Below are 27,247 nucleotides of genomic sequence, written 5' to 3'. Positions count from 1 at the left end.
GATTGCCCCACTGTGAGGCTTATAACATTTCATCAGTTTACTTCTTCTCCTCTCTCTCTCTCATGTGTGAGCGCTACATGACGGTAGCGAAAGTTTGGGCTGTGGGAATGTGTTCAGTCCTACTACTGGCGTAGCAAGACAGATTGCTTGATCTACAGTCTATCATCTATTCCTCAGTCATACTATCGTATTCTCTAGAGGAAAGTCCATAAACATTGCGCCCTCTCCTCTCCGCTCCTTCGCTATATATGCCCGTCCACCGTCTACTTACCGTCACGCATGGTACGGAAAAAATCCATGACACCGGTGAAGACGACAAGCAGGATACCACCTCCAGGACCAAGTCTGAGAACCTTGGGCAGGAAACCCTTGTACAGGGCCGAGAAGCCCTCCTCCCTCATGACGGTGCCGAGTGCAGGCCATGCCCAGTTGTACTTGGGTACTGAGCCGGCAACCTTTGGCGAGTTCTGGATACGCGACTTGACTACGTCCATAGGCGTGTTGACAATGGTACCGACTGTGCCACCAATAGCACCAGAAAGGAGGTCGTTTGTGATTTGACTTCTCTTGTCGGTTGCTTTGGGCAGGAGAGCGCGGACCTGGAAAATGCAGCCAAAGTAACCAGCGTTCCAGAGAATGTGCCTCCACATGGTTGACTCGAGACCCTGGTACAGAGTAAGAGGGCCTTCCTGTCTGATAATCTTGGTAACACAGTCCATCATGCCGTTGTACTTGTGCGCCTGGGCTTTGTCCTGTAACCGAATCTTGACTAGCTCGAAGGGTACGACGACGAAGGATTCGGTTGCACCGGCGGTGGCGCCAGTGAGGATAGACAGGGACTGGTTCATCTTGGATTGACCGAAGAGGTTGCGGTAGAAGGCACCCCACGAGTCGTTGGCAGCAAACTTGGTGGCCCTGGGCTATGTGAGTTGGAGGAAGATGAAGGCAAATAGAGAAATGCGCACCTCTTTGGTGCCTCCATGAGAATGGGAGCGGTGATACCACGGTACAATCTCGAGGCACTGGCAAACGTCAGTCCCTCCGGCCGGTTACTGCCAATGCGTTGTGGCCATACCCCTCATTCTTGATGATTTTCCGGAAGCAGTCTACCATACCATTGTAGCCCTCGTCACCAACTGCCTTGCCAGTCTGAAGTTGTCTGCGCGCATTTAGAGGCGGTTGTGATGTGGTTGGGTGTTTGGTCTCTTACACTCGGGTCTTGACAACGTCAAGAGGATACCTTGAGAATGAGTCAGCGTTAATCGCATAGATGGCAAGGAAGTGAACAAGCCATACATTATCAGGATCTATATGCGCCAGGCCAATTAGCATTGTGTGGCATCACGCGAGCTCGACGAGCGATGAGTTGCGCCCACTCACCTCCGACACACCAGCCACGGCACCTTGACACACAGATAGTCAGCGCGCGTGCGTATAAAATCATAGCCATAACTAAGATGGTGGCAAAAGGTTGCTGTCGCACAACCGAGAAGGCGCATTGGAGCTGCATGTATTTTGCTGGGCAGCTACCGGCAGTTGTGCAGACAACCGCTAAATGGGCATTGAAAAGTACTAGAGCAGCTATGACTTACCGGCCGCGAACTGGTAGACGAAAGGCAATGGCTTCGCATCGGCAGAAGACATTTTGAGGGCAGGATGGTGGAGGAAGAGAGATGTCGGAGAGGCAGAGAGAAGAAATGCCGGTGCAGTGCTAGGAGTAGGAAGAGAGGGATGCACGGCACACAATCTGGGGAAAGAGGCGTGGAGCGTGGGATGTCATGGATTGTATGTAAGTATAATATCTCCAGAAGTGGCCCTAGCTTCCCGTCTTCGGTTGCAAGACGCTGCTGCAACTCTCATTCCCAATTCCACTTGGACTTGCACGCCCGCTTTGGTGGGGGTGCAGAAGCTACCGTTCCTCGGCCTGCCCCACATTTCCAATGCCTGGCCAAACCTACCGTTTTGGACAGAATCTACGGCATGCAATACGTCGAGTAATGTCACTAGACGGCTGCAAACTGATTCGACTCAGTGGTCTGCAGCATTGTAGCCGATGCATGTCCCGCGCAGTCCCGCAGTCCCACATTGCTTGGACCGACATCGCTTGGCCCCAGCGACTTGATGACTCACGTGACCCTGGTCGCGAACTCGTGGCGAAGTGCTATCCTATTGGCTGTCCGTGACGCGTGAACGCGCTCAACTGCACACTGCAGACGTTGAGTCTGCCCGCCGTCCATTTCCATGTCGACACGGCAAAAGTCCTTTTTTGATCAGGACCAGAAGCCAAAGGTAATCTGACAACAACTCATGATCCACTGGCCTAGTACTTATCCAAGACACACGCAGCAATATCGAGGCCAATGGAACCGCTCGCGCAACGGCGCCTTCCCCCACCATCACAGTAATCAGAACCCACCCGCGACGCGACAGATAGCCACAGGTCCTCCCATAATGCCGTCAACTCAGACGCGTACCAAACTCAAGGCCTTTCAATTCGCCGAAGGCGTGCCATCTGTCGCCAATGCCAAGGAATGCGAGGCTGAGAAAGAGAATCTGCGTAGTGTGCCAGGAAAAGGGTCCAAGTCAATGGGAACTCCAAAGATGAACAAGACTCCGACAGATATCGGAACTGGTAACAAGACTCCGAAGTTGCCCACTGTTGTAGACTGCCCGCCACCGTCAACACCGGCCACCACGAGACTACCGCTGGCGGATCTTGTCGGTAACGTCGATGATTCCTCAAGACATGCCCCGCCCGTGGCCTCTCCAGAAGAGCAATTGATATGGAGAGGCTCGCAAGCGGTAAACACTCCATTGCCACGAAAGAACAAGAAGCGCGCCAGGAGTTCCTCACCCGTCGGCCCATCCCAAGAAGAATCCAGGCTGGACTCAAGCAGGCAAGACATCACAACACCCCAGGCCGATCCAGCCATGGAACTTTGGTCACGATACACAAACAACAAGGGAACCCCTACTGCCAACAGAAGTGTAGCCTTTGCTCACCTTATCAACGAGTCATCACCAAGGTCTGCCGCTGCTGCCGGAAGCGTGAGTGGGCTTCGAAGATGGGCCAGCTGTGGCGTCGAGTTTCCCGCATCCAACAGAAAGAAAAGGAGGATGCACGGTGTATTTCAGGCTGAAAAGGAGATTGCCGAGGATGTGTTTGCTGATGTTCCAAGTTCAGATGGTATCATGCTCGGACAGCCCACCAAGCCAAACATTGCGAGTATGGTAAAGAGAATGCGAGAATGCGTTTCAAAATCAGAATCTCGGATGTCTTCTCAATTGCCATCGAGCTCATCACCGCTACCCCGGGCTGGCGATCATCAAGACTCATCGTCCGGCTCTCCTGTACAACGGCGTCCTCGGGAACAGGATGTGGTTGCTTCAGAGACTCTGCAACACGCATCAACATCACTGGGAGACATTATGGATGAAGATGACGCACATGTGCAAGACGGGGAACTTGTAAATGCGGAGCAGACCGGACCTGCCCCACTCGAACCATCTCCAGAATCGTCTGATGATTTTGGAGACGACGATTTCGATGCAGACTTGGTAGAAGCCTTGGATGTCTCGACTCAGGAAGTCAGCCAACTAACCCACTCTACCAACAATGTTAACACATGTCACCATCCTGTAACCGCACTCCCACAACCGCAGCCAGCTGTAGCGGCTCCCTCAAAGACCGGAAGCGACGACGAGTTTGGAATGGACGACGAAGACGACTTTGCCGCTGACCTAGAACAAGTGGCGTCACTGTATGACACGAGGTCGATGGAATCCCTAACAGCTGATCCAGCCCCACCAGCAGACAAGGGACCCTCTGCAGCTACCAAAAACACAGCATCAGCTACAGTCATCAATCTGATAGACGACGACGATGAATTCGACGAGGACATTGACGCTGACGAGTTTGCCGCTGCTGAAGTGGCTGCCACGCAAGCACCAGCAAATACTGTATGTAAAACAAAAACACGCCACTAAAAGAACATTGCTTACTCTCAAAGAGTCAACAGGACAATAGGGCTATTCAGCGTTATCTGGTGAAGAGGGTAGATGAAAGCTCTTACACGACTGACCGTGGCTACCAGATGCCCGAGAAGGTGAGTTGCAGATTGAGCGAGGTATCAGATGTTGTGACTAAAGGCTCTATAGGTCCTCATGGTTGAAGAAGAAAAGACGAAGCTTTTCAAAGCCATCATTCTCCGGCAAGCTTGGTTTGACACACCATGCACAACTGGCTCATTTGTACATGTCATAGGAGAGTTTACAAGTGGCGGACAGTGTGTTGTAGATGATCATAACAACATGCTTATCTTGCATCCAGATCACTTGATCTCGTCAACTGTTGTCGCAGATTCGTTTGGTTGTCTCCGACGAGCAGTGCTTCAGGATCGTGTAAAAGCTACGAGCAGAGCCAATGCACCAATGTTGTACGGCACGCTTCTGCACGAACTCTTCCAAGAAGCCATAAAAGTGAACAAGTGGGATACGGCTTTTCTTTTGGAAACTATTGAAAAACTCCTACCAAGCCACATGGAGACCATACTGGAGATCAACTCAACGTGCGAAGACGTCAAGGAGCACATGAGTAGCAAGTTGCCTGAGCTACAAGCCTGGGCCAAGATTTTTGTTTGCGCAGAGCCACAAGCCGATGCCGTTGTTCGAGAGCGCAACGGGCGGCAGTGTACTATGAGCATCAACAAACTCCTTGATGTCGAGGAGCACGTTTGGTCTCCCATGTACGGGCTAAAGGGCAATATTGATGCCACGGTTCAAGTGACTATGCGAGACGACCAGGGCGAACGGACTCTGACCGTACCGTTTGAAGTCAAAACTGGGAAGAACTCATCGAACGCTGCTCATGTTGCACAAACAGCATTGTATAACCTATTGTTGTCCAATCGATACGGTACGTTCTTCAGTGCTTTTCACAACCTCCAGCTGACCCAAACAGATGTTAACATTGCATACGGCATTCTGTATTACCTTGAAACTTCTGACATTAGCCGCATTCCTGCTATTCGTAACGACATTATCCATATGATTATCAAGCGGAACGAGCTGGCCTGCTATGTTCGCGATCGGATCGATCTTCCACCAGTGCTAAAAGAAGACTTCAAGTGCCAAAAGTGCTATGCACAGGAGGCATGCTTTCTTTACCACAACCTTGTCGAAGAAGGCAAAGGCGATATGCTGAACAAAAAGGCAAAAGAGCGATACGACGAACTTGTAGCGCCACTTCAACCTTCCCATCGAGAATTCATGAAGAAGTGGGACACGCTCTTGACCAAAGAAGAGACAGACATGATGAAGTTTCGGCGAGAGCTCTGGACGATGCTTAGTACAGAACGTGAGAAGTTGGGTCGCTGCTTCTCCAACGTCATCATGGAACCCGGGTCGGGTTTTGAAGAGAAAAATGCCCAAAAAATCAACCGCTACAGCTACACTTTCATCAAACAGCAGCCAACCCCTGGCTTTTCTTTTACTGAATCCCAGCTCATCGTCGGAGAGCCTATTGTTGTCTCAGACGAACAAGGCCATTTTGCACTGGCCAACGGGTACGTAACAAATGTCCATAAGCGGCGCATCACCGTCGCTGTTGATAGACGACTACACAACTCTCGCACCAAGCTTCCGGGTTTTAACTCGCAAACCAACCAAACCTTTGCTGGCATTATGGAAGTTACCAAAGAGGGCGAAACAGCTGCAAAGTATGAGGCCGACGAGGAGCCCGTCCTGTATCGACTGGATAAGGATGAATTCAGTAATGGCATGGCAGCGGCTCGTAACAACCTTATCCAGATCATGGATAACAATGTTTTCAAGGCTCATGACTTGCGTGCGCTGATTGTGGATGGTCGAGCTCCTGCATTCAAGTCCATCAAGGACGCACCTCCGATGCCTGAGTCGTCACAAATGTCAATGAATTCCGACCAGAGAGCTGCGGTTTCGAAAGTCATGTGCGCCAAAGACTATGCGCTCGTGCTGGGTATGCCAGGAACAGGAAAGACAACGACAATCGCACACATTATCCGCACACTTGTTGCTCAAGGGAAAAGCGTCCTTTTGACTTCCTACACACATACTGCTGTCGACAACATCCTTCTCAAAATCCGAGATGACAAGATTGCCATTCTGCGACTTGGTGCCGCGAAGAAGATCCATCCTGAAGTTCGAGAGTTTGCCACCCTTGCAGCAGAGCCAAAGGAAAGTGTTGACGAGCTCGAAAGATCATGGATGCAGCCACCTGTTGTGGCTACCACCTGCTTGACCATCAATCATCCCATCTTCAGTCGCCGTGTCTTTGACTACTGCATTGTCGATGAAGCATCTCAAATCACGTTGCCAGTATGCCTTGGCCCAATCCGCATGGCCCAGAAGTTTATCCTCGTCGGTGATCACTACCAGCTACCGCCATTGGTGCAGAACAAGGAAGCCATGGAGGGTGGTCTAGACGTGTCGCTTTTCAAGCTGCTTTGTGAAGCTCACCCACAAGCGGTTGTCAGCCTGGAGCATCAATACCGCATGTGTGCTGATGTCATGCTTCTATCTAACAGGTTCATCTACTCGGGACGATTGAAATGTGGCACAACCGCAGTGGCTACCCGTACACTGAAACTGCCCAAGCCAAACGGTCTTATGGCATATCATCATAGGCTACAACAGTCTCGGTTCAGTGCAGTACAATCTTGCGCGGGTCCTGATGCTGCTCACTGCTGGCTTTCGCGTTCTTTGTCACCGGATCAGCCTGTGGTCTTCATCAACACGGATCTTATCTCTCCAATCCTCGAAACGCAAGCTGGACCTCGCATAACCAATGCGCTAGAGGCACGTCTTGTCAGCCAACTCACAGTATCGCTACTGAGTCTTGGTGTTGTTGTCGACGAGATTGGCATAATTGCTTTCTACCGCTCGCAGCTTGCTCTTTTGAGACAAGGTTTGGCTGCTGCCTACACACAAACTCAGTCTTCGGAGCTGTCAGCACCGGCGATTAGCAGACAAGGATGTGCTGGTGTTGAACTACACACTGCAGACAAATTCCAAGGTCGCGACAAGGAAGTGGTCATCGTCTCTTGCGTGCGCAGTAATGAGAATGGTGTTGTCGGCGATTTGCTCAAAGACCGACGACGTATCAACGTTGCTTTGACCCGTGCTCGATCCAAACTCATCATACTGGGTAGCGAGAAGACGCTGTCAAGTAATGAACTTCTACGCGACATGGTCGCCCTCTGCCGAGAGAAGGATTGGGTTCTCGACCTCCAACCCGAGATGGTAGAGTCTCATGCATTTGAAGAGGCTGTGACGCAAACCGGCAAAACGCCAGTCCGACCATCTAATTATTCATCTTACGTTCCAGACTCTGCAGTGAGTCAATCACTCACGCCCAGTCCGTGCAAGAAACGTAAAGCCCTCGACGATCTTACAGCCGCTCCTGGGGCGATTAACGCCAGGAGTTCAAAGAGACAGGTTGGAAGCAAGAGTCCTGAAGCGAAGAAAGTACCTGCCAAAATCTTTACAGCCGGGAAGCGCGGTATTCTCGATGGTAGACCGGTACTGCGAGACATTTACAATGACGCCATGTAGCGCCTCATTGAGTTTGATGAGTTTGAAGAAATTTTTGATCATGAACGTTTTCTTGATGGGAGGAGTAGGGTATTTGGTTTGTACCACTTTTTTTTTTCATTACGTACTCGAGGCAAGGGAACAGGATAATGGGATGGAACAGGCTAGGATACCACAGCGTTACCTTTTTCTTCTTTGACTTTTTTTTTATTTATAGATTAGCGTAGGATTGCAAACTTTTAAGCAAGCGGAAATGATACCACAATGAACTTGATTTGCTTTATCGTTCCTTTTTGGGGGTGGACCTTTGCATGTTCTTGGAATATTTACTCATTCAGCGATCCCTCAAGATCAAAAATTAAACACACAAATCGTCTTCCTTACTGCCCCCCTCTTCCCCTCTTTTTCCTCTCGAAACTCAATCTCCACCCTTCTTTTTTTTTGAGGAACTTTACCCACTCTAAAAACCCAAGCCCTCTCTGCTGATCACTACGGCCCGCAAATATAAACTCCATCAGCACTAAACCGGTACTTCCAATGGCCTCGAATAGCCTGAACCCTAGATATTTCGTCTCCGTTCTGCGCGAAAGAAGGTTTACCCGGCCGTTTATAGTCTGGGCGTAAGCTCGGGACGTGCGTTTGCGTACCGGTGTGGCGGGGCTAGAGGAGTGAAATGGGGGGGGGGGGGGGGGGGGGGGGGGGGGAGGGGAAGAATTGTTTGGCTGGTTGGATAATGTTGGGGGGGCTTAGAGTATTTCCAAGGGGTTTTGGTCGATTCTTGAGGTGTGTGAAACTGCGATGGAGAGTTGAGAAGAAGAAAATTTTCAAGGCAATGGAGATGTAAATGTCTTAGTCTTCAGATGATTAGGAAGACATAACCGTAATTCATACAGGTTTGCCGCATTTGGGAGATGACAAGTGGTTGGTTGAGCTTGTGAAGACATTACGAATATCACATTATGAAGCGTGTCCCTGACGGACTAAACTGGGTAGTAGTAGTAGTAGTAGTAGTGCAACCAACCACGTCTCCTTGGATCCATCCAACTACCTCAACCAATCATCAACCAGCCACCCCACACATGCGTGTTTGTTTACAAACTAGCAAGCAGAGCAGGCAAAACGCTGCGGCTAGTATAGGCCCAAATAGCCGAGCTATCATGAGCCCTGAATGTAGCACTGGTCCAAAACGTGTTGCGCTTGCTCTGGAGGCCGTACAAATTCTTGTAGAAGCCGTTGCGCGTGGCTTCTACTCCGGCAACGAGGTTGTAGGGGTTGTGTGCGGAAGCGACGACGAATTCAGGTTCAGGTCCGGTAATGCCGTTGGCGGCGCGGTAGCGGTTGAGGTCAGCCATGATAGCGGCTTTGGCCTGGTCGAGGGTGATGGACTGGCCGAACTTTGTGCCGTAGAAGATTTGGGTGTAGGAGGGGTTTACGGTGGCTTGGATGTTGATGATGGCGGGCATGGGGGGGATGGCATAAGGGCGGTCGAGGGCGAGGTTTAGGACGGTGGAGTTGACTGGGAAGGCGTTTTTGACAATGGTGGTGAAGTAGTTGACCGAGGTAAATTGGTTGAAGAGCTTGAGTTCGTCGCCGCTGGTGTCGAGAGGGGCGAGGTTGTCGGCGGTTGGGGGAGCGGTGATGAGGATCTTCTTGGCTATGACGAGACGGGTGCCTTTGGGAGTCTGGACGAGAACTCGGACGTTGCCGTCGATCTTGCTGACACGTGCTGTCTTGATTACCCTGGAGGACAGGAGGAGGGAGTTCGAAGCTTGGAGTTCGGCAGTGATCTTCTGGTACAGGAGGCTGTTGTTCATGACCGAGCTGGTCTGGAAGTTCTGCATAGTCTTGATGAGACTCAAGGAGAAGGTACGGATCACCTGCAGCGTAGGGAGCTCAGCAAAATCACCAAACGCAGAGGTGAGCACGTAAATGGTTTGTACGGCATCAGTGATGTTGTACTTTTGAGCAAATTGGCCAAAAGGAAGCAGTAGGTCTTCGGGAACCGGGTCAGGCAGGTAGAAGCCAGCATCCAGTTGGGGCCACTGCGAGATGACAGCAGCATATCGCTGAATAGCAGCGCCGAGAGCTGCTTGATTGACAGAAGGCAGACCTTGCAGAATGCGGCCAGTCCTGAAGTCAACGTTCTGGCCGTTGGCAGAAGGAAGGGTGATTGGGCTGGTGCTGAGGTTGAAACGGGCAAACCATTGATGCACCAGAGGCTCGTCATGGTACAGCTTCACACCGATATCAATGGGAAGTTTGGTCTCGGGATCCAGGAAGGTCTCCGTGTGTCCTCCGGCACGGTCTTTGGATTCAATGACCACAACCTTCTTTCCAGCGTCCTTGAGTTGGATGGCAGAGTAACATCCCGCAGCTCCTGCACCGATAATTACGACATCAGTGTTGATGACCTGATCTGGGCTGTAGTAGCTGTCCTCCAGCTTCTGGGGACTGGGTGCTGCATTGGCGAAAGAAAAGGTGACCACCGCGGCGGCGGCGACTGGAATGAATGAACGCATAGCTGAAGTATCTTTGCAGTGGGAAGTCAAAGAAAGTGAGTAAGGAGCGTGGTTACAAAGATGCTACTCGTATGCAGGCGTAAAGAATCTAAATGTCAAGACATGAAGTTTGCAGATATACACAATGGTTCTCTCGACTCGGACCTATTTTGCAAGCCATAAGCTGACAGTAAGCCAAAATTAAATTGCGTTTGCGGGACGTTGGATGACAGGCATCGCGACGATAAACTATGTATCGGCATCAATGCTCGATCGGCCTGGAAATAGAGGGGACTAGGATGCTGATGAGGTGCCGTAGAAACTTATTTTTTTTCAATCCCTGTGTCATGTGCTAGGATTCGAGTTTTCTGTGTGTTCTCGACTATTTCAACTCGCTCCATGGTGTAGAAGAAGGAACAAGAGTGAGTGATATGGTTCTGCTCAAGCTCAGCCCTAAAGCGATGTCTGAAAGTTGGGGTGATGTGCCTGATCTGCATCAGCGCGGGCCTTTCCAGTTGTCGTTGAGCGTAAGCCGATGTCAAGATTTCCCCTTTACAGTAGTTCTGGCTAAACTTGATCCTAAGATTCGCCATATGGTTAACATTGCGAAAGCTTACGTCACTCAAGCGCCATAGCTCTTCGGTGCATTGACTGGTTGTTCTAAATGAGATGATGTTTAAAACCCATCCGTTATGAATATGGTCAGGAGGCTAGAGGCTAGACTCTGTAGTCCATATTTGTAAGTCTGCGTGTGCGTGGTGCAATTTAGCTGTAAGTTAACACAACGCGTATGTGTGCTGTATAGAGGAATGCGATTGAAAAAACGCGTCTAGGAGAATCCTCGGCAATTTTTTGATTAGCCGGTGCCAAGTGCTCAGAACTAGTAGTTTCTGCTTACTTTGGGTAAATGATGTTGATGATCAAATCCACAACTTTAATTGTAACGCATTGGTTCAACTTTAAGGAAACGCTAACTACAACAATTTGTACAAGCAGCGAGGCACGCTATTGACAGGATCATAGCACATTGAGTCTATGAGTCCCACTTGTAGATGATTGAGAGGTGACCTTAGCATAGCCATCACGTAATGTGACTAACCTATATCTTACTCACTGAACAGACTAAACAACTGGGAGATATGGGCATTAGGTTCAAAGCAGTATTCCTACAGGGGCAGAGATATCTCAGCTAATACAGTAATTCAAATTAATGCCCTTATGTTGACCGTTCATCGCAGTCCTCATCATGTTTCCCCTAGGTTGCCAAAATAGGCAATAAAAAGCAGACCACAACAGACCTCAGTGACGAAGATCCCCATAGAAATCTCATTCCCAGACTCCCCTATCCCAACGCCAGAATATCAAGATTCCCCCATTCGCGAAATCTCGGTCTCACGCCGCCACCTCTCAGCACGCCCCTCTGCTCCTCCTCCTCCTCCTCCTCCTCCTCCTCTACACGCACAACTCCCGTCGCGGCAACAGCCAAGCCTCCAGACGGATGCACAAGCGACGCAGCAACCGGCTCATCCACGCTCCCCACACTAATAATTTCGTCCGGCAGCACAGCTCCTTCCTTGGCATACGCATCCCTCCACACCCTGACCTTCCCATCCGTGCCCCCAGCCCAAAGCTCATGCGAAAGCGCCTCAATATCATACGGCGACTGTCCCGCGTTCCAAAGATCGAAGCCGAGTTTCTGCTTGGTCAGCGCGCGTCTACCCGCACAGTAGCCTAGGGCCAGCGAGAAGCTGCGCACGTCGTAGATGAGCACGACGTCTGCGTTGCGCTCGGCGACGTAGAGGTAGTTGCCGCAGGGACTCCATTTGAGCGATGAAACGCCGTCTCCTATGATGTCCTTTAGATTCTCGTTGCGGGATTTGGTGCCGCTGCATGCGCCGGGGAGGCCAAAGCTGGTGACTTCGGCGCCGCTGAGGGGATCATAGATGCCGATGTGGCGGGTGCGTGATCCGGCGGCTAGGAGGCCATCGCGCGAAGATGGCGCGGGTGGGGAGAGGGATAGCGCTGAGATGTATCCTTTGAAGCCGCGTCCTCCGCCTTTGAGTTTGTTGCGGCGGGCGGGTATGGTGGCGATTGTGTGAATGGGTTTGTTGGTCTCTTGCAGGTCGAAAATGACGATTTTATCCTGGGAGCCGCCGAAGAAGTGAGCACCGTCGTGGGAATATGTCAGGCTTGTGGGTGCGGTGATGGCTTCGGTCAGATTGTTGATTAGTTTGTATGAAGCAAGAGGTGTCGAGATGTCGACTGGTCCGGGAGTTGGAGGCGGATTTTCCTCGTTGGCGTAGGTTCGTGAAACGTCCCATAGGGCATTGTGCAATGTGATATAAGAGTCTCGTCGACTAACAAGCACGGTTGTGCTATTCGCATCTTGCAGGTTGAACAGCGGGTTGGCTCCAAATGCCCAGATGGGGTTAGGCGAGTGGAAAGATGCATAGGGCGTGAGGCTCTGAGCGCTGGTGTGGGATCCAATGTCGTTGGAGATGGGATAGACGGAGAAGGACCGGTTGTAGTCCGAGGTGAATATGCAGCTTCCATCCGGTGAGAGCTGAGCTTCTTGCACGCAGCTTGTGTGGTGGGGATTTCGTAGACGTTGGTAAGCTGATGATGGAGGCGATGCCGAAGATGAAATGCTCGAGGATGACGGGCTGGAAGACTTAACAGCACCATGTTCACCTTCTGATTCATCATTCTTCACCTCTTCCATAATCTCGCTACCTTGAGCCTCGCCATCCCCCTGATCCTCATCCATCTCTTCCTGACCGCATCTTTTAACCCTCGTACTAGCCAAGCACCTCACATTAATACCAGCACCACTCATGATGTTACCTCGCCATACCCCTTCTTCCTTCTTCAAAATACAATTCTCCTTCCCCTAAACTATAATATCCGTGACGTTGAAAAATCCCCGTCTCAACCCCAGCTCAAAAAAAACTGTCAAACAAGCACAAGCCCCCCTCCCAAAATGCAGGGAAAACCCCCCCAAACTCCATCTCCCCACGCTAAGTTAACAAACCCCCCCGCACAGACACCCCGTTCGCGACTTACAACCCCCACCTCCGAAATCTCCCCGAAAACCGAACCCTCAAGATATTCCGTCATCATCGACAAGCTCGAACTTTTCCCCCTTCCCCAAGCTCAATTTGCAATGCCACCGCCCTCGCCCAGCGCAGCACCGGGGCGCAAACCATGGGTTGAATCACCGTATTTAGTTTCCTTACTTGTAAACATTCCCCGTCCCCCTCTCTCCCCAATTGCCCATTGCTCAATCCCGCAGAAAAAAAAAACTAAAAAAGGTACCAAGCTAATTACAAAGCAAAAAAAAAAGGCAGGAGGCCTCTCAGGCACAACCGTCGACCTCTCGCTCTACCCGCTCGACACGCTCAAAACACGGCTCCAATCCTCATCCGGCTTCGCGGCCAGCGGCGGCTTCACGGGGATATACCGCGGCGTGGGCAGCGCAATTGTGGGATCCGCGCCGGGCGCCGCCCTCTTCTTCGTGACGTACGACGGGGTAAAGCGCAGGTTTGCGGGCGGCAGAGGCGGAAACGAGGCAGCGGTGCACATGGGCGCCGCCAGCTTGGGCGAGGTGGCAGCGTGTGCGGTGCGCGTGCCGACAGAGGTGGTCAAGCAGCGGGCGCAGGCCAGTCAGTTTCCGTCGTCGCGGAGCGCGCTGATGCATATTCTGGCGCAGAGGCGCGACAGCGGCGTGCTGCATGTGTGGCGCGAGTTGTATAGGGGCTGGGGGATTACCGTTATGAGGGAGGTCCCGTTTACCGTCATTCAGTTTCCGCTCTGGGAGGCCATGAAGGCGTGGCACCTGAGAAGCACGGCGAGACTGCAGGTGAGTGGCTGGGAGGGCGCCGTGCTGGGAAGTGTGGCGGGCGCTGTGGCGGCGGCGGTGACAACGCCGTTGGATGTGCTTAAGACGAGGATGATGCTTGCCAAGGAGAAGCAGCCCATGGTTAGTATGTTGACGACTATCATGCGCGAATCCGGTCCGAGGGCCTTCTTTGCCGGCTTGGGACCCCGTGTAGGTTGGATTAGTGTCGGCGGAGCCATTTTCCTCGGGTCATACCAGTGGGCCAGTAATCTACTTGGAGCTGTGGAACAAGAGTGATTTGTACATTCATGTAAATAGTTTTATACAAAAAGTTGTATATATTTCTTACATATGTACCACAGTAACCGAGAAGGGGGGAAAAAAAAGAGAGGGACATGAATTGTACAACAGTACACCACGATACATTTCAACCACTGGTCTTTGGACATGAAAACTTTTTTGAATTCTTCTTACATGCTCCAAACACATACATACATACATACATACATACACGCATATATGTAAACATAACGGTGTGGTACTATACAAACCCACACATGTCAACTATCTAAAAAAAAACACTCCTTCCCCCACTTTCCATAGGAATTGCCCCCCCAACTTCCTCCCACCTACGGTCCAAACACTGCATTACTACCAGTCGCACTTCTTCTCTCAGCCTCACTACTCTGCTTGCCCTCACTAGCATTACTACTTCCAGGTGCAGATGACGCGACACCGGGTCTGAGTCCGTGACTAGTGGGAGGAGCGGTGCCGGATTGTGGACCTGGGTATGGTGGGAAGGGTTTGATTTCCTTGCGGCCATTTGACTTGTAGTAGAGAATGACGTCGCCGCCTCCACGCCAGACGTGGGCGCGGATACTAGCTAGAGTCATTGTAGGGGAAATGAGCTTGATGACGTTAGTTTCCATAGCCTATAAATACACATACCATGCAAAGAAGAGAGAAAGAGAAGAAGAAGAAGAAGAAGAAGAAGAAGAAGAAGAAGAAGAAGAAGAAGAAGAAGAAGAAGAGAAACTCACTTGTCCATTACAATACAGCTCCAAATACTCTTCTGGTCTCATAGGCGTCTCACCATCCGCCTTCATCTTCTCAAGCTGCTCCTTGCTTGGCTGCGGCTCGATGCGTTCAGCGACGTAGCCGAGAATCTTGCGCGCACGCAGCATGCGGTTGGCATTGAGGCGGTTGTTGCTGAGTGTCGAATTAGCCTGGGCCGCAGTCTCAAAGGGAAGAGCAAAGGGAATGTACCCATCGGCAGAAATAGATGGCAAGGCGTTGGCAAAGGGCTCGAGCACAAAGGAAACTTTGACAATGTCCTTGGGCGGGAGTTGGTTCTGCGTATTGGTTAGTACAATTTGGCTATTCAAAGTGGACCGTCAAGGTTTGGGGGGGGAAACTCACCCGTAGTAAGACCTCGGCCAACCACATTGGTGCGGCTTTTTCAATCAAATCAGCCTGCGATGCCAATGTGCCCACTTTGCCCTCGAACAAATCGGCAACACCACCCGAGTCGGGACGATCCTCTTGGATAAGTATGGTCGTCATGGCTGGCGGCTTCAGAACAGGCGTTTCGTTTGGCAAGCTCGGTGCAATGGCCGAATCCAGCCGTGTCTCGCCTGCTGCCAGCTGCTCCTCGTAGCTCTGTCTTATCTTCTGAATCACACCAAAAAAGTTGTCTTCAAACGTCTTTTCGTCAGTCTTGGTAGAGTGCGAATCGCTATCCTCTGCCTTTTCGTCGACGGCCGGCTTGGCGGGCTCGGGCACGGCTGTACCAGTGCTGAACTTCTTCATGTTAAATGACATGTTGAATTTTTTGCCAAACATGCCTTTGCCCTTCTTGGACGGAGTGTCTGTTTCAGCGGGTGATTGAACGGCCTCCTCCTTGGAGTCGGTTGAGCCTTCTTTTGACGTCTCGGCAGCTTTACCATTTCCATTGGTCTCAGGGGCCGAACCAAAATAATCGCCTTCTGACGTCTGGGTCTTTTCCAGCTGCACACCCTCTTCTTTGGTGGGAGTCAGGACAGCGGTGGCTGAGTTGCGCCCTGCACTTGCTGGTCCGGTCATTGGCGTTGCCAGACCAATGGCTAGACCCGGTGTATGGGGTAAGCGGAATCCATTTTCAGCCTTGATGGTAGAAGCTGAAGTCGGCCCGGACATTGCGTCCTTCCAGCCGTTGATGCTCATGTCTGGCAGCTTGATGCTGGTAGGACGGCCAGCCTGTGGTTGCTCCTCCTTTTGCTTGAGCAGCTCAGCGCGCGCCACTTCGTCGCGCTTAATTTCTTCGTCAATGAGGTTTGAAAAGAGATATCTCAAGATCCACTTTCCAAGGTTTACTATGTCATGTTAGCGAGTTTTCTGTCAAGAAAGGTCAAAGATGCTTACTCCTATGGTCTTCCCGGAATTCAATGTCATCCTCTAGATCTAGCTCGTCTGCATATGTTTCTGCATCAAAACAGTAGTTTTCTTCTAGCATGCACGTCAAGGTTCCTATCCTTGTATCGACCGCACACCAGTGAGCAACGCTATCTTGGGTATTGACCTCTGGCAAGACGTCTTCCATGTGTTTCTTTCCAAACGACTTGATGGGCACACACTGCTGAGTGTTAGCTGCTGGGCCCAATGGGTGATCAGATTGCATCATACCTTTAGCAAATCCCACAAGACGACTTCTCCTGCAGTATCGAGGGTGAGGACTCTTCGGCGGTCGTTGAGAAGATGGTGCTTGATGAGTCCGTTCTGGCCTTCGATGGTAAAGTCTGGAAGTGGACGAACCGTGCCCACAGCTGTAGGATCAGCCGCTGTCAATGTGTCTACAGGTTTCCGGCCACTTGCTACGGTGACTGCATCCGTATCCTTGGTGGCAAGGGCCTGAGGAAATGGGGCCGTGTTGGACATGCGCAGCAGGGCTTTGAGTGGAATCTTGGGGGTTGTGCCGTTGGCTGGAGGACTCCGTGATCGCATCGTCGACACACTGTTCCTATGCCATTTGTAGGATTCTGGTAGCTCGATTTCGGCTGCCGTCTCCACATCGTGCCAGCGGTTGATGCTGGAGCTGGATGTTGCGGTCCAGATGTAGTTGCCGGCGGCGATGATCTTGTTGACACCCTCGTGCTCTTGACATACGGCCACGGAGAGACCCTCGTCCATCTCGGTACAGTTGCGGACATCGCTCTTGGCCACGAGACCCGATCGGTCGGACGAGTAAAAGGTATCGAGAGTTGGCGAGTCGGAGTGGAGCGACCATACGCTGTCGTTGTGCATAGTGAGCGTGTACATGCAGCGACCGGCCGTCATGGACCAAACCTTGATGGTCTGGTCCGAGGAGCCGGTCAAGATCATGTCGCCATCCTGAGCCAGGAGGATATCGCGCACATTGTCCGTGTGTCCAACAAACTTTGTAATGCGCTTTCCTGAGCGCGAGTCCCAGACACGGACGATGCTTTCTGGGCCGCCGCTGGCGACGAGGTTGGGTGTTACTGCAAGGGCGTATACGGAGCCCTTTGCCGAGTTTTCGTCGTCGCCGACGGCAATCTCGAGCTTCTTGCCAGCGCCGTTTAGGTCCCACAGGCTGATTTTGCGATCGAGGCCGCCCGAGGCGATCCAGTTCTCACTGCCACCGGGCGATGCGACGCGCTTGACATAGTCGGTGTGCAGGCCGATGGTCTGGGGCGGGAGCTTGTCGGTGGCGGCCGGGCGCCAGACCTTGACGGTGATGTCGGACGAGGCAGAGACGAGGGCCGAGTTGGCTTGGGCGAGGACAATGTCGTTGATCCAGTGGGTGTGGGCCTGGACCTGCTGGCGGAACTGGGTGGGCGGGGGCTTGAAGTCCGGGGGAGTGGGATCGGCAAAAGGGTCGCGGTGGTTGTCGTCGTCGTCGTCATGGGAGCGGTGCAGGTCGAGATGCAGGTCCCAGGCGCATATTACGCCATCGCGACCGCCCGAGTAGAGGATGGCGTTGTGAGGGTCGACGGCCAAGCCATTGACTCCGAGTCTGTGACCTCCGGCCGAGTTTGCCAGTGGCAGGACTGCGCGGGCATGAGGTCAGCGATGGTCGGGGCATTACCGCCAGCAGCAGCAGCAGCACGTACCGTATGAGATGCGCTTCCGCGCGCTGCGTGCCATGGCCGCTGGTTCAGGCGTGCGGGGACATGCGGTCGGCGGCTAGGGTGGGACGGTGGGAAGAAGGAAACACAGTCGGGGCGTCCGGGGGAGAAGCGCGTGGGTGGGTGGGTGCAGGGAGGGCGCGTTCGGGGATGAGGTTGAGCGAGGGCCCCAGGTTTGGTGGAGGAATGCGACTCGGCGAGTCAGGCTCCCTGGCTGGCAACTGCATCGCCAGATGGCTGTGCCGCCGGGGCGGGTAATGTCTAGGAGAGGGCCAGCTGTGGAACCGATTGCGGGCATGGCCAGCGGGCGGCAGGACGACGAGAGCTACGTCACTCTGCTTGGGGCTGTGGCTGCACACTCGCAACGGCCTGAGGTACCTGTGTGTGCATGTACATACTATGTAGGCACGCATACCGGCCACTAGAGACGACCAGCACGGCAGCCTCTGGTGCCAATGATGCCCTCTGCCCGTCCCGCCAGCCTGGCGCGCCTGGCTTGCGGGGAGGGCGAGCGCCTTAGCCCCCGTCTTATTGTGTCCTGGCCCCGGCTGGCCTCGGCTATTTCGGGAAGCTAGCCGGTCCAGGCGTGTGGGTGGACAGGAGTGTGACGCTCCTCCTGCCAAGTATCCAGCCCGACGGCCAAAAAAGAAACACGGCTTGCATCTTGCCCGCCAAAACACCTCGACACAAACGGCCCCTACCCGCTTCGAACCCTGCGCACCATGCACGAATGGCAGTCCTTGCCCTCGCCCCCCCACGGCTCCCGCTCCCACTCAATCGCCTTGACCACCTGGAACCCTCGTCTTTCATACAGCCGCCGTGCCTTTTCGCTCGCATCCAAGTACACCGCCAGCCCCTCTGCATCCGCCTTGCCTAGCCCCCAGTCCAGCATCATGCCTGCTGCTCCGCGCCCTTGGTACTCGGGATGTGTGGCCAGCTGATTCAGCTTGAAGAACGGCTTCTCAGTCCCCATGATGCTCTCCTGCGCCGCCCGCAGCGGCTGGAGTAGCGAGCCCAGCGCATCCACGCGTAGCTCTGGAGGCAAGAAGCCTGGTGCTGCTGTCTTCTCCGCTCCATCGACATTATTCAGGCTCCACACCGAAACCGCTATTGTTCGCCCACCGTTGTCTGCAGGGTCGTCGGGACTGGGCGCTGCATCCGTATCGACAACCTTCCAGTACCACATGTTTGCCGCCTGCTTCTGTAGCTCGCCCTTTCGCTCCTCAGCTGCCCCGCGTATAGACGACTCGCGTATCGGCCCATTGTGCAGCACGTCATGCGTAGGCCCGTAGTAGGCGGTACTGCGAACCCGTGTCCAAGACAAGGCGTCGTCAGCCCTCATGGGCCGCAGTTGTAGAGGCATGTTGACAATGTGTGAGACTGCTTGCTTGCCTCTCTACCAACAGAAGGTGACTACTTTTAACTCCTCCTCTGCTCCTGCAACAAATACTACCGGTGACTCACACGCCTCGACCATCAAGCCGTCGTTGAAAGACGGCAGCCATCCAAGCTCCACCATACACATGTGGCGTACTCGCTTAATCTACCTGCCTGCCCCTTCTGGAACCAGTGCTTACATGTTGCGTCATCCATCCTATCACCATGCCACCTGATAGCCACCAAATTCCAACAAACATTCTCCGACCACATTGAACAAGGTATACTGTCCAATCCCACAACAACATATTTTGAGCTACCTATGCTACACGTCTCTCTTAACATACTCGACAGGCCCTTTGTAGTTGTGCCTCCCAACGAAGTAATAGTAGCTCATTGAGAAGATGATCAGGCAGCCAAAAATGGGGCTGGACCAGTTCATCTCAATCGGCGATGGATGCGGTACCGCAGGGAAGGCGCTAAACACCATTGCAATCGAAAGATAGCACATGCCGATTGCATTGATGGCCATGCCCCATTTTCCGAGATCGAACCGAGATGGAAGAAGGGGTTCGCCGCGAAGCCGTTTCCAGAACATGCAGCCGATGACGATAAGATTAGAAAAGCAAATGGCAATGCCCGATAGCGCCATGATGATGTTGAAAGCAATTGTCGATCCAATGATAATAAGGCAGAGCAACGACGAGTTCGCCAGCGTGACAATAACCGCGTTGATTGGAATGTCCCAGCCTGGAGGTACCTGTCGAGCTTGTCAGCCAGAACCCTTTCAGGTAGTTATCGAAGAACCACATACATGAGCAAGCCATGCTGAAAATGGAAGTCCTTCGTCGCGCGCAAAGGACCACAGCTGGCGCGACGCAGCAGTTACTTGATTGACCGAACAGAACAAAAGCAGCAAGCACACAGCCACTGTCATGATGTTGGTAGCCGCCTTTGACTCAGTCGCATTCAACAAGATCTGGATCCACGGTTGACCAAGCGGAGTCGAGAGAATTGTCGAAAGGTCGTTGCCTAGCGTGGAGAAGATTGTGACTGTCATCACAAAGGCCAAGGTGTAGTTTACTATAGATGTCGCAACCATAGCCCGAGGAGATACCCATGCAGCATCCTTTACTTCTTCCGCTAGATGAACGGCCAAGTCGGCACTTCCTATAGTAAGCATAGGGCCAAGCATGCCAACGAGAGTAGCAAGACCGGTATTGCCCCAGCCGCTAGGATCTTCGAACTTGGTCCACACTCTGTCGGACCGTGGGCCCATAACCCATAACACGACGAGGAAGGCGAAGAAACCAAGGACATGGAGAACCAGTGCAATACCTTCCATCAGAGGAAGCTTCCTCACAAGGATGGTGTTGCACACAATCGAGACGATAGTAATGCCAATGGAGAGGAGGGTGCCATGCCAGCCTGTGACAACGTAGGTTGGCACGTTCAATGCAATGAGACCTTGGATTTGTGAGGCCACTGCGTAAGCTGTCGCAGCCATACCCACCTGCCACCCAATAACACAAAGCCAGCCTAACATACTTCGTCAGCGCTACATGTTTTGACAGAGTGTCAAGAACGTACCAACAATGTAGCTGAGCAACTTCTGGTGCTTCCTTGGCGCCAGCTCAGAGACCCAATGATACTGGCCACCAGCTGTTGGGGCCCTGTAGGCATACGTAAGCAGGGCTATCATTGAGGCTTCCCTTTTCCATACTTACATCGACACCATTTCGGCAAACGAAAGCATGACGAAGAACATGCCGAAGCACACCAGCACTAGCATCCATATTCCGCCAGCTGGGCCGCCATTGAAGAGAGATATACCGATACCACTGTAGATTCAGCCTATTAGCCGTATGTCTCTGTCTGCGAGGGTGTAACATACATCAAAGAATATTCCCAACTGCTGCCAAGAATCACTGCGAAGCCGAATATCGATAGGAATTTGAATTGTCGCTGACAATACATGTAAGTTGGGTACAAAATCAGCGTACGCCTTTATTGCAACATACCCTCAATACCTGGACCTTGCCCATGCGATCCATGTCAAGCTCATCGTCCTGAGTGCCATGCTTTTCGACTATACCAACCGCGTTTGCTAGCTCGATGCTGTTGTGAGACTGGATCACCTCTGACGGACCCTTCATCATGTCTGCCATGGCTCTCCTATCGGGTAAAAGGACAAACCAAACGCGAAAACAGAAATTCAGAAGGCCACTGCGAGAGCTCAAGCTGGCTGGGTTGTTCAAAGTTTGTGGCACAAACGATTGCAAACAGAACTCTTCAAAAGTCAAATCTGCTGTTGGACGCCATACCAGATTCTATAAGCGATATGTAAGGGTTGCAACATGTCTGAATATCTCCCCGCGGACTCTACATGTAGCAACTCGACTGAAGATTATGGCCTGATATGGTGGAGACTTTACCCCCCACTAAACGCTCGCGAGCAGCGGCTGCCCCGTCTGTCGGGTCGAGCCTAACCCAACCGCCCGTCCGTGCCGTCCGCGCCACCTCCCACCTTACCTCCACTCATCCCGCGTATTTTCCGCATGATTTGGAACTCGCAATGAAATTTCATTTGTACTACACTGACTATCTGCTACGCCATCACATGCAAGATTCAACATCTACACCAACAATGAAGGTGTTTGTCTGACAGCTACAGAAGGTATTCCCCTCCTTCATTTATCGCGAGCGTACACGGTACTACCTCCGATGCATCAGAGAGGCACGGTCGAACGTCCAGTCTGAGCCGTATGCACGGAGTCCCACTTCTTTGATTGGCATTCGTAGGATTACCAAAGTCAAGCTTTCCAAGCAGCTCCTAACAATCCTTCTCAACAGCTTGCGCCAATGGAACCTGCAATTTCTCTTGCCACTGGCAGGTGTTCGTCAAATCTCGCGGCCTTGAGCCCGAACGCATTTATCCGGGTAACTACCTAGAACACGTTCTATAGTGCGGCACAGTTCAGTTCATATCAAAGCGGTCCCGAATGCCAGCACCCGATATGCGTTCTGATTTCAGTATGCTAGTCGTTGCTGTGGAGAGGCAGCAGAGATCAGAGTAACAGGGCTCAACCGCACCCACCAGTACGAATCTGGAATGCTGCCTTTAACTGCGCACACAACCTCGACTACTGATACACAGCCAGCAGCCGAGTCTCTTGGCTCTTATCACCTGGCAAATCAAACGTGCCGTAAGGATGTCCTGAAGGAGCCACTCCTGGTATCGAGACGTATTCTCGGGTCTTTGTACACCAGGGATATCTTTCTATGGCTCATCAACTCCAGCGTGATAGAGTGACATGAGTGGCACAGCTGCGTGTCCAACATGCGTCTGTGCCTCATCGCCCACACGCTTGGCTACATTGTTTGAAGTACTCAAAAGCCAATGCTATTCTCGACATGATAGCCCATGAAGGTTCACGTTTACACCTCGTCAGAATATGCGCAAACAGAATGTCACTCTTGCCCACCCCCCACAATTTGATAAGATCATCAGAATACCGCTTCACTCGCGTCACACCAGATGATCACAGTGCAACCATTTGGATTGTCTCGGTGCTATCGGTGATATACGTTATCCTGACACTGGCTGTTCGTCTTGGATACACGAAACGGCGAGCACACGCCCTTGATGATATTGTAATCACTCTCGCACATGTATGTTTCTAAAATTCATCAGCTGCTTCAACATGATTACGCTGACTGGGATATAGCTGACGGGCTTTGGCATGTGGGTTTTACTGTTCAAATCACTCGGGAGTGGACTCGGAAAAACTTTCAGCGTACTCAGTGACATTGAAATATCTCAGGTACAGCAAGTCAGTAAGAATCTTGTGATCAGACTTTTTCCTACTTGAGGACAAGTCGCACTAACACTGCTCATAGTCCTTTTTCAAAAGCCGCATTTTATTGTATGCTGCACTTGCCTTGTCAAAATGCTCAATGCTCGTTCTGATCCGCGCTGTGTTCGCACGTAACATCAATGTCTCGCGCATGTCTATTGGTGGTTTACTTATTGTCGCGATGTGGGGTGCGTTTAGCATGTCAGCAGTCCCGCTACATTGCCCAGCCGAGCTTGCCATACCAAAACGCGGGCAAGACCATTGCGTGGACTTCGTGAGTCTCCACATGCAAAGGCTTCTATGTATCCACATACTGACATCTCAGATCCCATGGCTGCAGGCAGTCACTGTTGGTGACATAATTACCGAGATCATCATCACATCACTGCCGATGCTAGGCCTCTACAACACACAACTACCTCTGAAAAGCAAAGCCGCCGTCATGCTCGCCTTCTCCACGCGGATACCGTACGTCAACTGCATGACCCCACATTCGTCATCTCATACCGACCACTAACTCATCATCACAGCAACATCGCCATCTCCCTATCCTACCTCATCGCCTCGTCCACTTTCATGACAAACAACCACCCACCCATCGCCATTATCGCGACCGTAATCTGGCAAATCGTCCTCCTATCCTACAACCTCATGTCCGCCACCACCCCCCTCCTCCGCGGCTTCACCCAAGGCTTCAAGACAGCAGGAATGTCGCTCTTCGACATGCCCAACACTACTAGCGCCGCAGCAAGTGGAGCAACCCAAGACAGTGTTGAGCTGCGACTAGTCCCGCGACCCAAAATGCTGCCACAGGACCTCGCCATGTCGATTAATCGAACCGTAGTGCTTGGCGGTGATGCGAAGCCTAAGTCGAGAGCATGTGCAGGCAGACATGGGTATTATGATGAGGTAGCTTCGCTGGATAGTTGTGCGTCAAGATGCATCATGGTGAGGAGGGAGTGGGAGGTCTCGGATGAGTCGTGATTTGAACCTTTGAAATGTATAAATGAGTGAATACGACTTTTGAAAATGCAGTGGAGGGTGGGGTGGGGGATGATACTCTCAATATTTATTCGCTATAGTTATATATTTCGTAATGAGTAAGAATCAGGAAGAGAAGAAAAAAAAAACACAGAGTTTCACATTCAACAAGACAAAAACTTGTGCATGCCCAAGCTCAAAGGATTCCTATTTAAAAAAAAAAAAAAAGAACCCAAATTTATTCATAAATATGTACCCATAAAATCCGACATCATCATATACACATTATGCAGACGCAAAGGGTATGTTGAAGCCTGAAAGCAAGACAAAAAAACGCCCTCTCCCCCACCTCGTCTATACAATTCCTCCATCCTCGCCAAAAGAAAAAACCACGACAACAACAACAAATCAGTAAACCAGATCTAGATACCAGAATCAGTCTGCTCATAAGGCCTATTAGCATCTGGCGCGCTTCCAGCAGGCCAATACTGATCCCACTCATTGCAGCCCTGGGCCAAGCGACTTGTATCGCCAATGGAACCTTTGATTTCGCTCATGCGCTCCATAAACTGCATGGAGAGGCCCTGACTAGCATGCCAGGCAATGTGGCAGTGCATGATCCACATGCCTGGGTTGTCAGCGGGGAAAGCCATGAGCATGTATCCGCCGGGAGGGAGCACGGCCGTGTCGCGACGGGTGGGGTTTTCAAAGTTGAGGTTTGCCGTGGAGCCGTCCCAGGTGCCTTGGCCGCGACCGACAATGTAGTAGTCGTGGCCGTGGAGGTGGATGGGGTGGGGGAGTTGGATGGCGGCTGTGGATTGGATCCACCAGAGGAACCAGCCGGAGCCTTCCATTGTGTGGACGTTTGAGTTGGGACCAAAGTTTTGGGAGCCCGCCAGCACGGTTTCGAGAGAAGGGTTATTCCAGTCGACAATGTGGGGGGTGCCGTCGATGAGCCAGCGGAAAAGGTTGTTCTTGGTGGGGTCCGCGAAGTGGCTCATGTTTAGCTTGTGGTTGACAGCGTCAGCGACAACGGATTGGGGGACGCGGTTGGGGACAAAGGGGATGAGTTTCGACGAGTCTTCGTCGTCACAGCTTGTGCGCATGACCACGGTGGTGGTCGAGGTGGGGTTTGCGGTCTCGGACGCGCCATCGTAGTGCAGTATGGCACCCATTTGCTTGCCAGAGCTGGTGATGGCGTTTCGATTACAGCTGGTACCGACGGCTACGCGGAACCAGTAGTTGCCAACGGTTTGGTTGGCGGTAATGACCACGTCGTAACGCTGACCAATCTGCAGGGTCAACTGGTCGGTGACAAAGGTGTTGATGGGCACAAAATCAGAAGTCAGGACGGTAAAAGGATGGCCGTCCAAAGATACGCTGAAAACGTTGTCAACCGACGTGTTGATGAGGCGGATGCGGTACTTCTTTCCCTTGACAACGTTCATGCGAGCATACTTTCCGTTGTCATTCAGAGCGTTAATGTGGGTGCCGTTGACAAGAATGTTGTCAGGAAGAGGAGGTCCAGTCCTGGAGTGTTGCGCTACCTCGTTTAGGGTAAAGGCCGGGGTGTAGTACCAATCAGTCATGGGCAGAGTACCGAGATCGACATCGTAGTTGGCAGTGGCGGGCCCGTCAATGATCATGGTGCCAACAACGCCGTCACCGTACTGAGCAGACCAGTGAGAGTGGTACCAGGTTGTGCCGAATTGGGTAGCCCTGAACTTGTACTGACGCGTCTTTCCAGGAGCAATTGGACACTCGGTGATACCGGGGACTCCGTCATCCTGGCAGGAGTTGAGCATTCTGATACCGTGCCAGTGAATGCCAGTTCCGTTGTGTGCAAGATTGTTCTTGACGTTAACAATGATGGTGTCACCCCATTTGGCTCGCACAACTGGGCCTGGGTATTGGCCGTTGATGAGCATCATAGGCCTAGAACCACCGCTTCCATCAGGGTTCGGCTTTGTGACATTAGAAATTTCAAAGTCGTACTAGAAAGTTGTCAGTATGTATCTCAGCGAATCAATTAGCATACTTACAACGACAGTGGTTCCATCCGGAGGCGACTTGGCGTCAAAGTCAGTGGCGATACTGTAGCCATTACTCCAGCAGCTTCTCGTCCTTGGTGTGTTGGTGCAAGCACCGTCTTGTCTCTTGACAATCTCTTCAAACGATGGAAAGTCGTCAGAGGCATCCAACGGCTCGGCCCGTAGAGGACTGCTTAGTGCGAGCGAGCCCAGTGAGAGCCAAACAGCTAGAGATTTGAACAACATGGCTGCTGGAATTCAATGCAAAAATGCCAGTAACGAGAGTGTGGCCAGTATATATGTAAAGAAGCTACGACCAAGCCAACGAACGATGAATGAGTTGGAAGCTCAATCGATGGTGAGCATGTATCAACCAGACTGCGGATAGCATTTATATGAAATGTCTTGGAATACACATCCAAACTCACGTCAGTTAGCCCCTTGCTGTGTCACCAACATTATTCCCTTAAGCCACTTTCTAGGCCATCCTACATAGGCTAGTAGGCAGAATCAACGAATAGGCAGCGTAGCCTTGTGTATCCACATTAGTACACGATCGGGTCATCCAGAAGGCGGCCAATAGAATCATACTTCCGATCCTCATTCGGCGAACTTTGTCATCAAAGAGCAAACTCAGCCCAGCAGCTGAAGACTAGAAGTGGTGGCGGCGCACTCACGAGCATGTCGGTAGTTGAACAGCAGCAAAGCCAAGCAGTTGAGGTCAAGGTATCAGGCGGCGCCCGGGTTTGGGACCGCATTCGGATTGCCAGTTACGGGGTCTGGATTCATCGCTACCTTTGTGGCGGTTGGAACTTACCCGGAGCGGTGAATGATGAGCATGTGGAAGAGTTGTAGGATCTTTTTCTGAGGCTCAGAACCCACCGCTCGCGTAAGATGAGGGTCCCTAGCAGGGTGCAGAATCTATTGAAACGCGGGTCGACACACTCCACAAAGTCTTGGTTGGCTGCTGGAGCCT

At 52.1% G+C, this 27,247-nt stretch overlaps 7 protein-coding genes across 7 annotated transcripts; 2 read left to right on the top strand and 5 right to left on the bottom strand.

The window, feature by feature from the left end:
- Nucleotides 1-98: 98 nt before the first annotated feature.
- PSV08DRAFT_301044 (mitochondrial carrier domain-containing protein) lies at nucleotides 99-1,671 on the bottom strand. The gene is made up of 7 exons (XM_014226871.2): nucleotides 1,593-1,671; nucleotides 1,381-1,403; nucleotides 1,297-1,307; nucleotides 1,211-1,240; nucleotides 1,076-1,159; nucleotides 966-1,022; nucleotides 99-915 (listed from the first exon to the last, which is right to left on the bottom strand). The coding sequence occupies exons 1-7, from the start codon at nucleotides 1,642-1,644 to the stop codon at nucleotides 264-266; spliced, it is 909 nt and encodes a 302-aa protein (XP_014082346.1). The 5' UTR covers nucleotides 1,645-1,671; the 3' UTR covers nucleotides 99-263.
- A 761-nt stretch (nucleotides 1,672-2,432) lies between these two features.
- Nucleotides 2,433-7,751, top strand: PSV08DRAFT_391040 (DNA replication factor Dna2-domain-containing protein). Its single transcript, XM_066093513.1, has 4 exons — nucleotides 2,433-3,960; nucleotides 4,011-4,106; nucleotides 4,159-4,915; nucleotides 4,961-7,751. Exons 1-4 carry the CDS (start codon nucleotides 2,452-2,454, stop codon nucleotides 7,588-7,590), a joined length of 4,992 nt encoding a protein of 1,663 aa, XP_065949160.1. The 5' UTR covers nucleotides 2,433-2,451; the 3' UTR covers nucleotides 7,591-7,751.
- A 909-nt stretch (nucleotides 7,752-8,660) lies between these two features.
- PSV08DRAFT_179882 (uncharacterized protein) lies at nucleotides 8,661-10,088 on the bottom strand (the record flags this gene model as incomplete). Its single annotated transcript, XM_014226872.1, has 1 exon — nucleotides 8,661-10,088. One exon carries the CDS (start codon nucleotides 10,086-10,088, stop codon nucleotides 8,661-8,663), a length of 1,428 nt encoding a protein of 475 aa, XP_014082347.1.
- A 1,321-nt stretch (nucleotides 10,089-11,409) lies between these two features.
- PSV08DRAFT_371392 (wd repeat-containing protein) lies at nucleotides 11,410-19,389 on the bottom strand (the record flags this gene model as incomplete). Its single annotated transcript, XM_066093202.1, has 10 exons — nucleotides 11,410-12,840; nucleotides 12,912-12,933; nucleotides 13,453-13,572; nucleotides 13,903-14,148; nucleotides 14,539-14,813; nucleotides 14,946-15,257; nucleotides 15,325-16,256; nucleotides 16,306-16,516; nucleotides 16,567-17,914; nucleotides 18,785-19,389. The coding sequence occupies 10 exons, from the start codon at nucleotides 19,387-19,389 to the stop codon at nucleotides 11,410-11,412; spliced, it is 5,502 nt and encodes a 1,833-aa protein (XP_065949159.1).
- Nucleotides 19,390-19,698: 309 nt separating this feature from the next.
- PSV08DRAFT_223936 (amino acid/polyamine transporter I) lies at nucleotides 19,699-21,681 on the bottom strand. The gene is made up of 6 exons (XM_014226876.1): nucleotides 21,425-21,681; nucleotides 21,298-21,368; nucleotides 21,131-21,244; nucleotides 20,994-21,076; nucleotides 20,218-20,942; nucleotides 19,699-20,163 (listed from the first exon to the last, which is right to left on the bottom strand). The coding sequence occupies exons 1-6, from the start codon at nucleotides 21,569-21,571 to the stop codon at nucleotides 19,729-19,731; spliced, it is 1,575 nt and encodes a 524-aa protein (XP_014082351.1). The 5' UTR covers nucleotides 21,572-21,681; the 3' UTR covers nucleotides 19,699-19,728.
- Nucleotides 21,682-22,871: 1,190 nt separating this feature from the next.
- Nucleotides 22,872-24,244, top strand: PSV08DRAFT_391027 (uncharacterized protein; the record flags this gene model as incomplete). Its single annotated transcript, XM_014226877.1, has 5 exons — nucleotides 22,872-23,075; nucleotides 23,132-23,236; nucleotides 23,304-23,534; nucleotides 23,586-23,728; nucleotides 23,791-24,244. The coding sequence occupies 5 exons, from the start codon at nucleotides 22,872-22,874 to the stop codon at nucleotides 24,242-24,244; spliced, it is 1,137 nt and encodes a 378-aa protein (XP_014082352.1).
- A 216-nt stretch (nucleotides 24,245-24,460) lies between these two features.
- PSV08DRAFT_362536 (multicopper oxidase-domain-containing protein) lies at nucleotides 24,461-26,517 on the bottom strand (the record flags this gene model as incomplete). The annotated part of the gene is made up of 2 exons (XM_014226878.2): nucleotides 24,461-26,235; nucleotides 26,284-26,517. The coding sequence occupies 2 exons, from the start codon at nucleotides 26,515-26,517 to the stop codon at nucleotides 24,664-24,666; spliced, it is 1,806 nt and encodes a 601-aa protein (XP_014082353.1). The 3' UTR covers nucleotides 24,461-24,663.
- Between the last annotated feature and the right edge of the window lie 730 nt (nucleotides 26,518-27,247).

This window comes from Bipolaris maydis (assembly GCF_028858645.1).
Source record: "Bipolaris maydis strain C4 unplaced genomic scaffold PSV08scaffold_7, whole genome shotgun sequence".
NCBI lineage: Eukaryota > Fungi > Ascomycota > Dothideomycetes > Pleosporales > Pleosporaceae > Bipolaris > Bipolaris maydis.
This window is presented reverse-complemented; position numbering and strand designations above follow the sequence as displayed.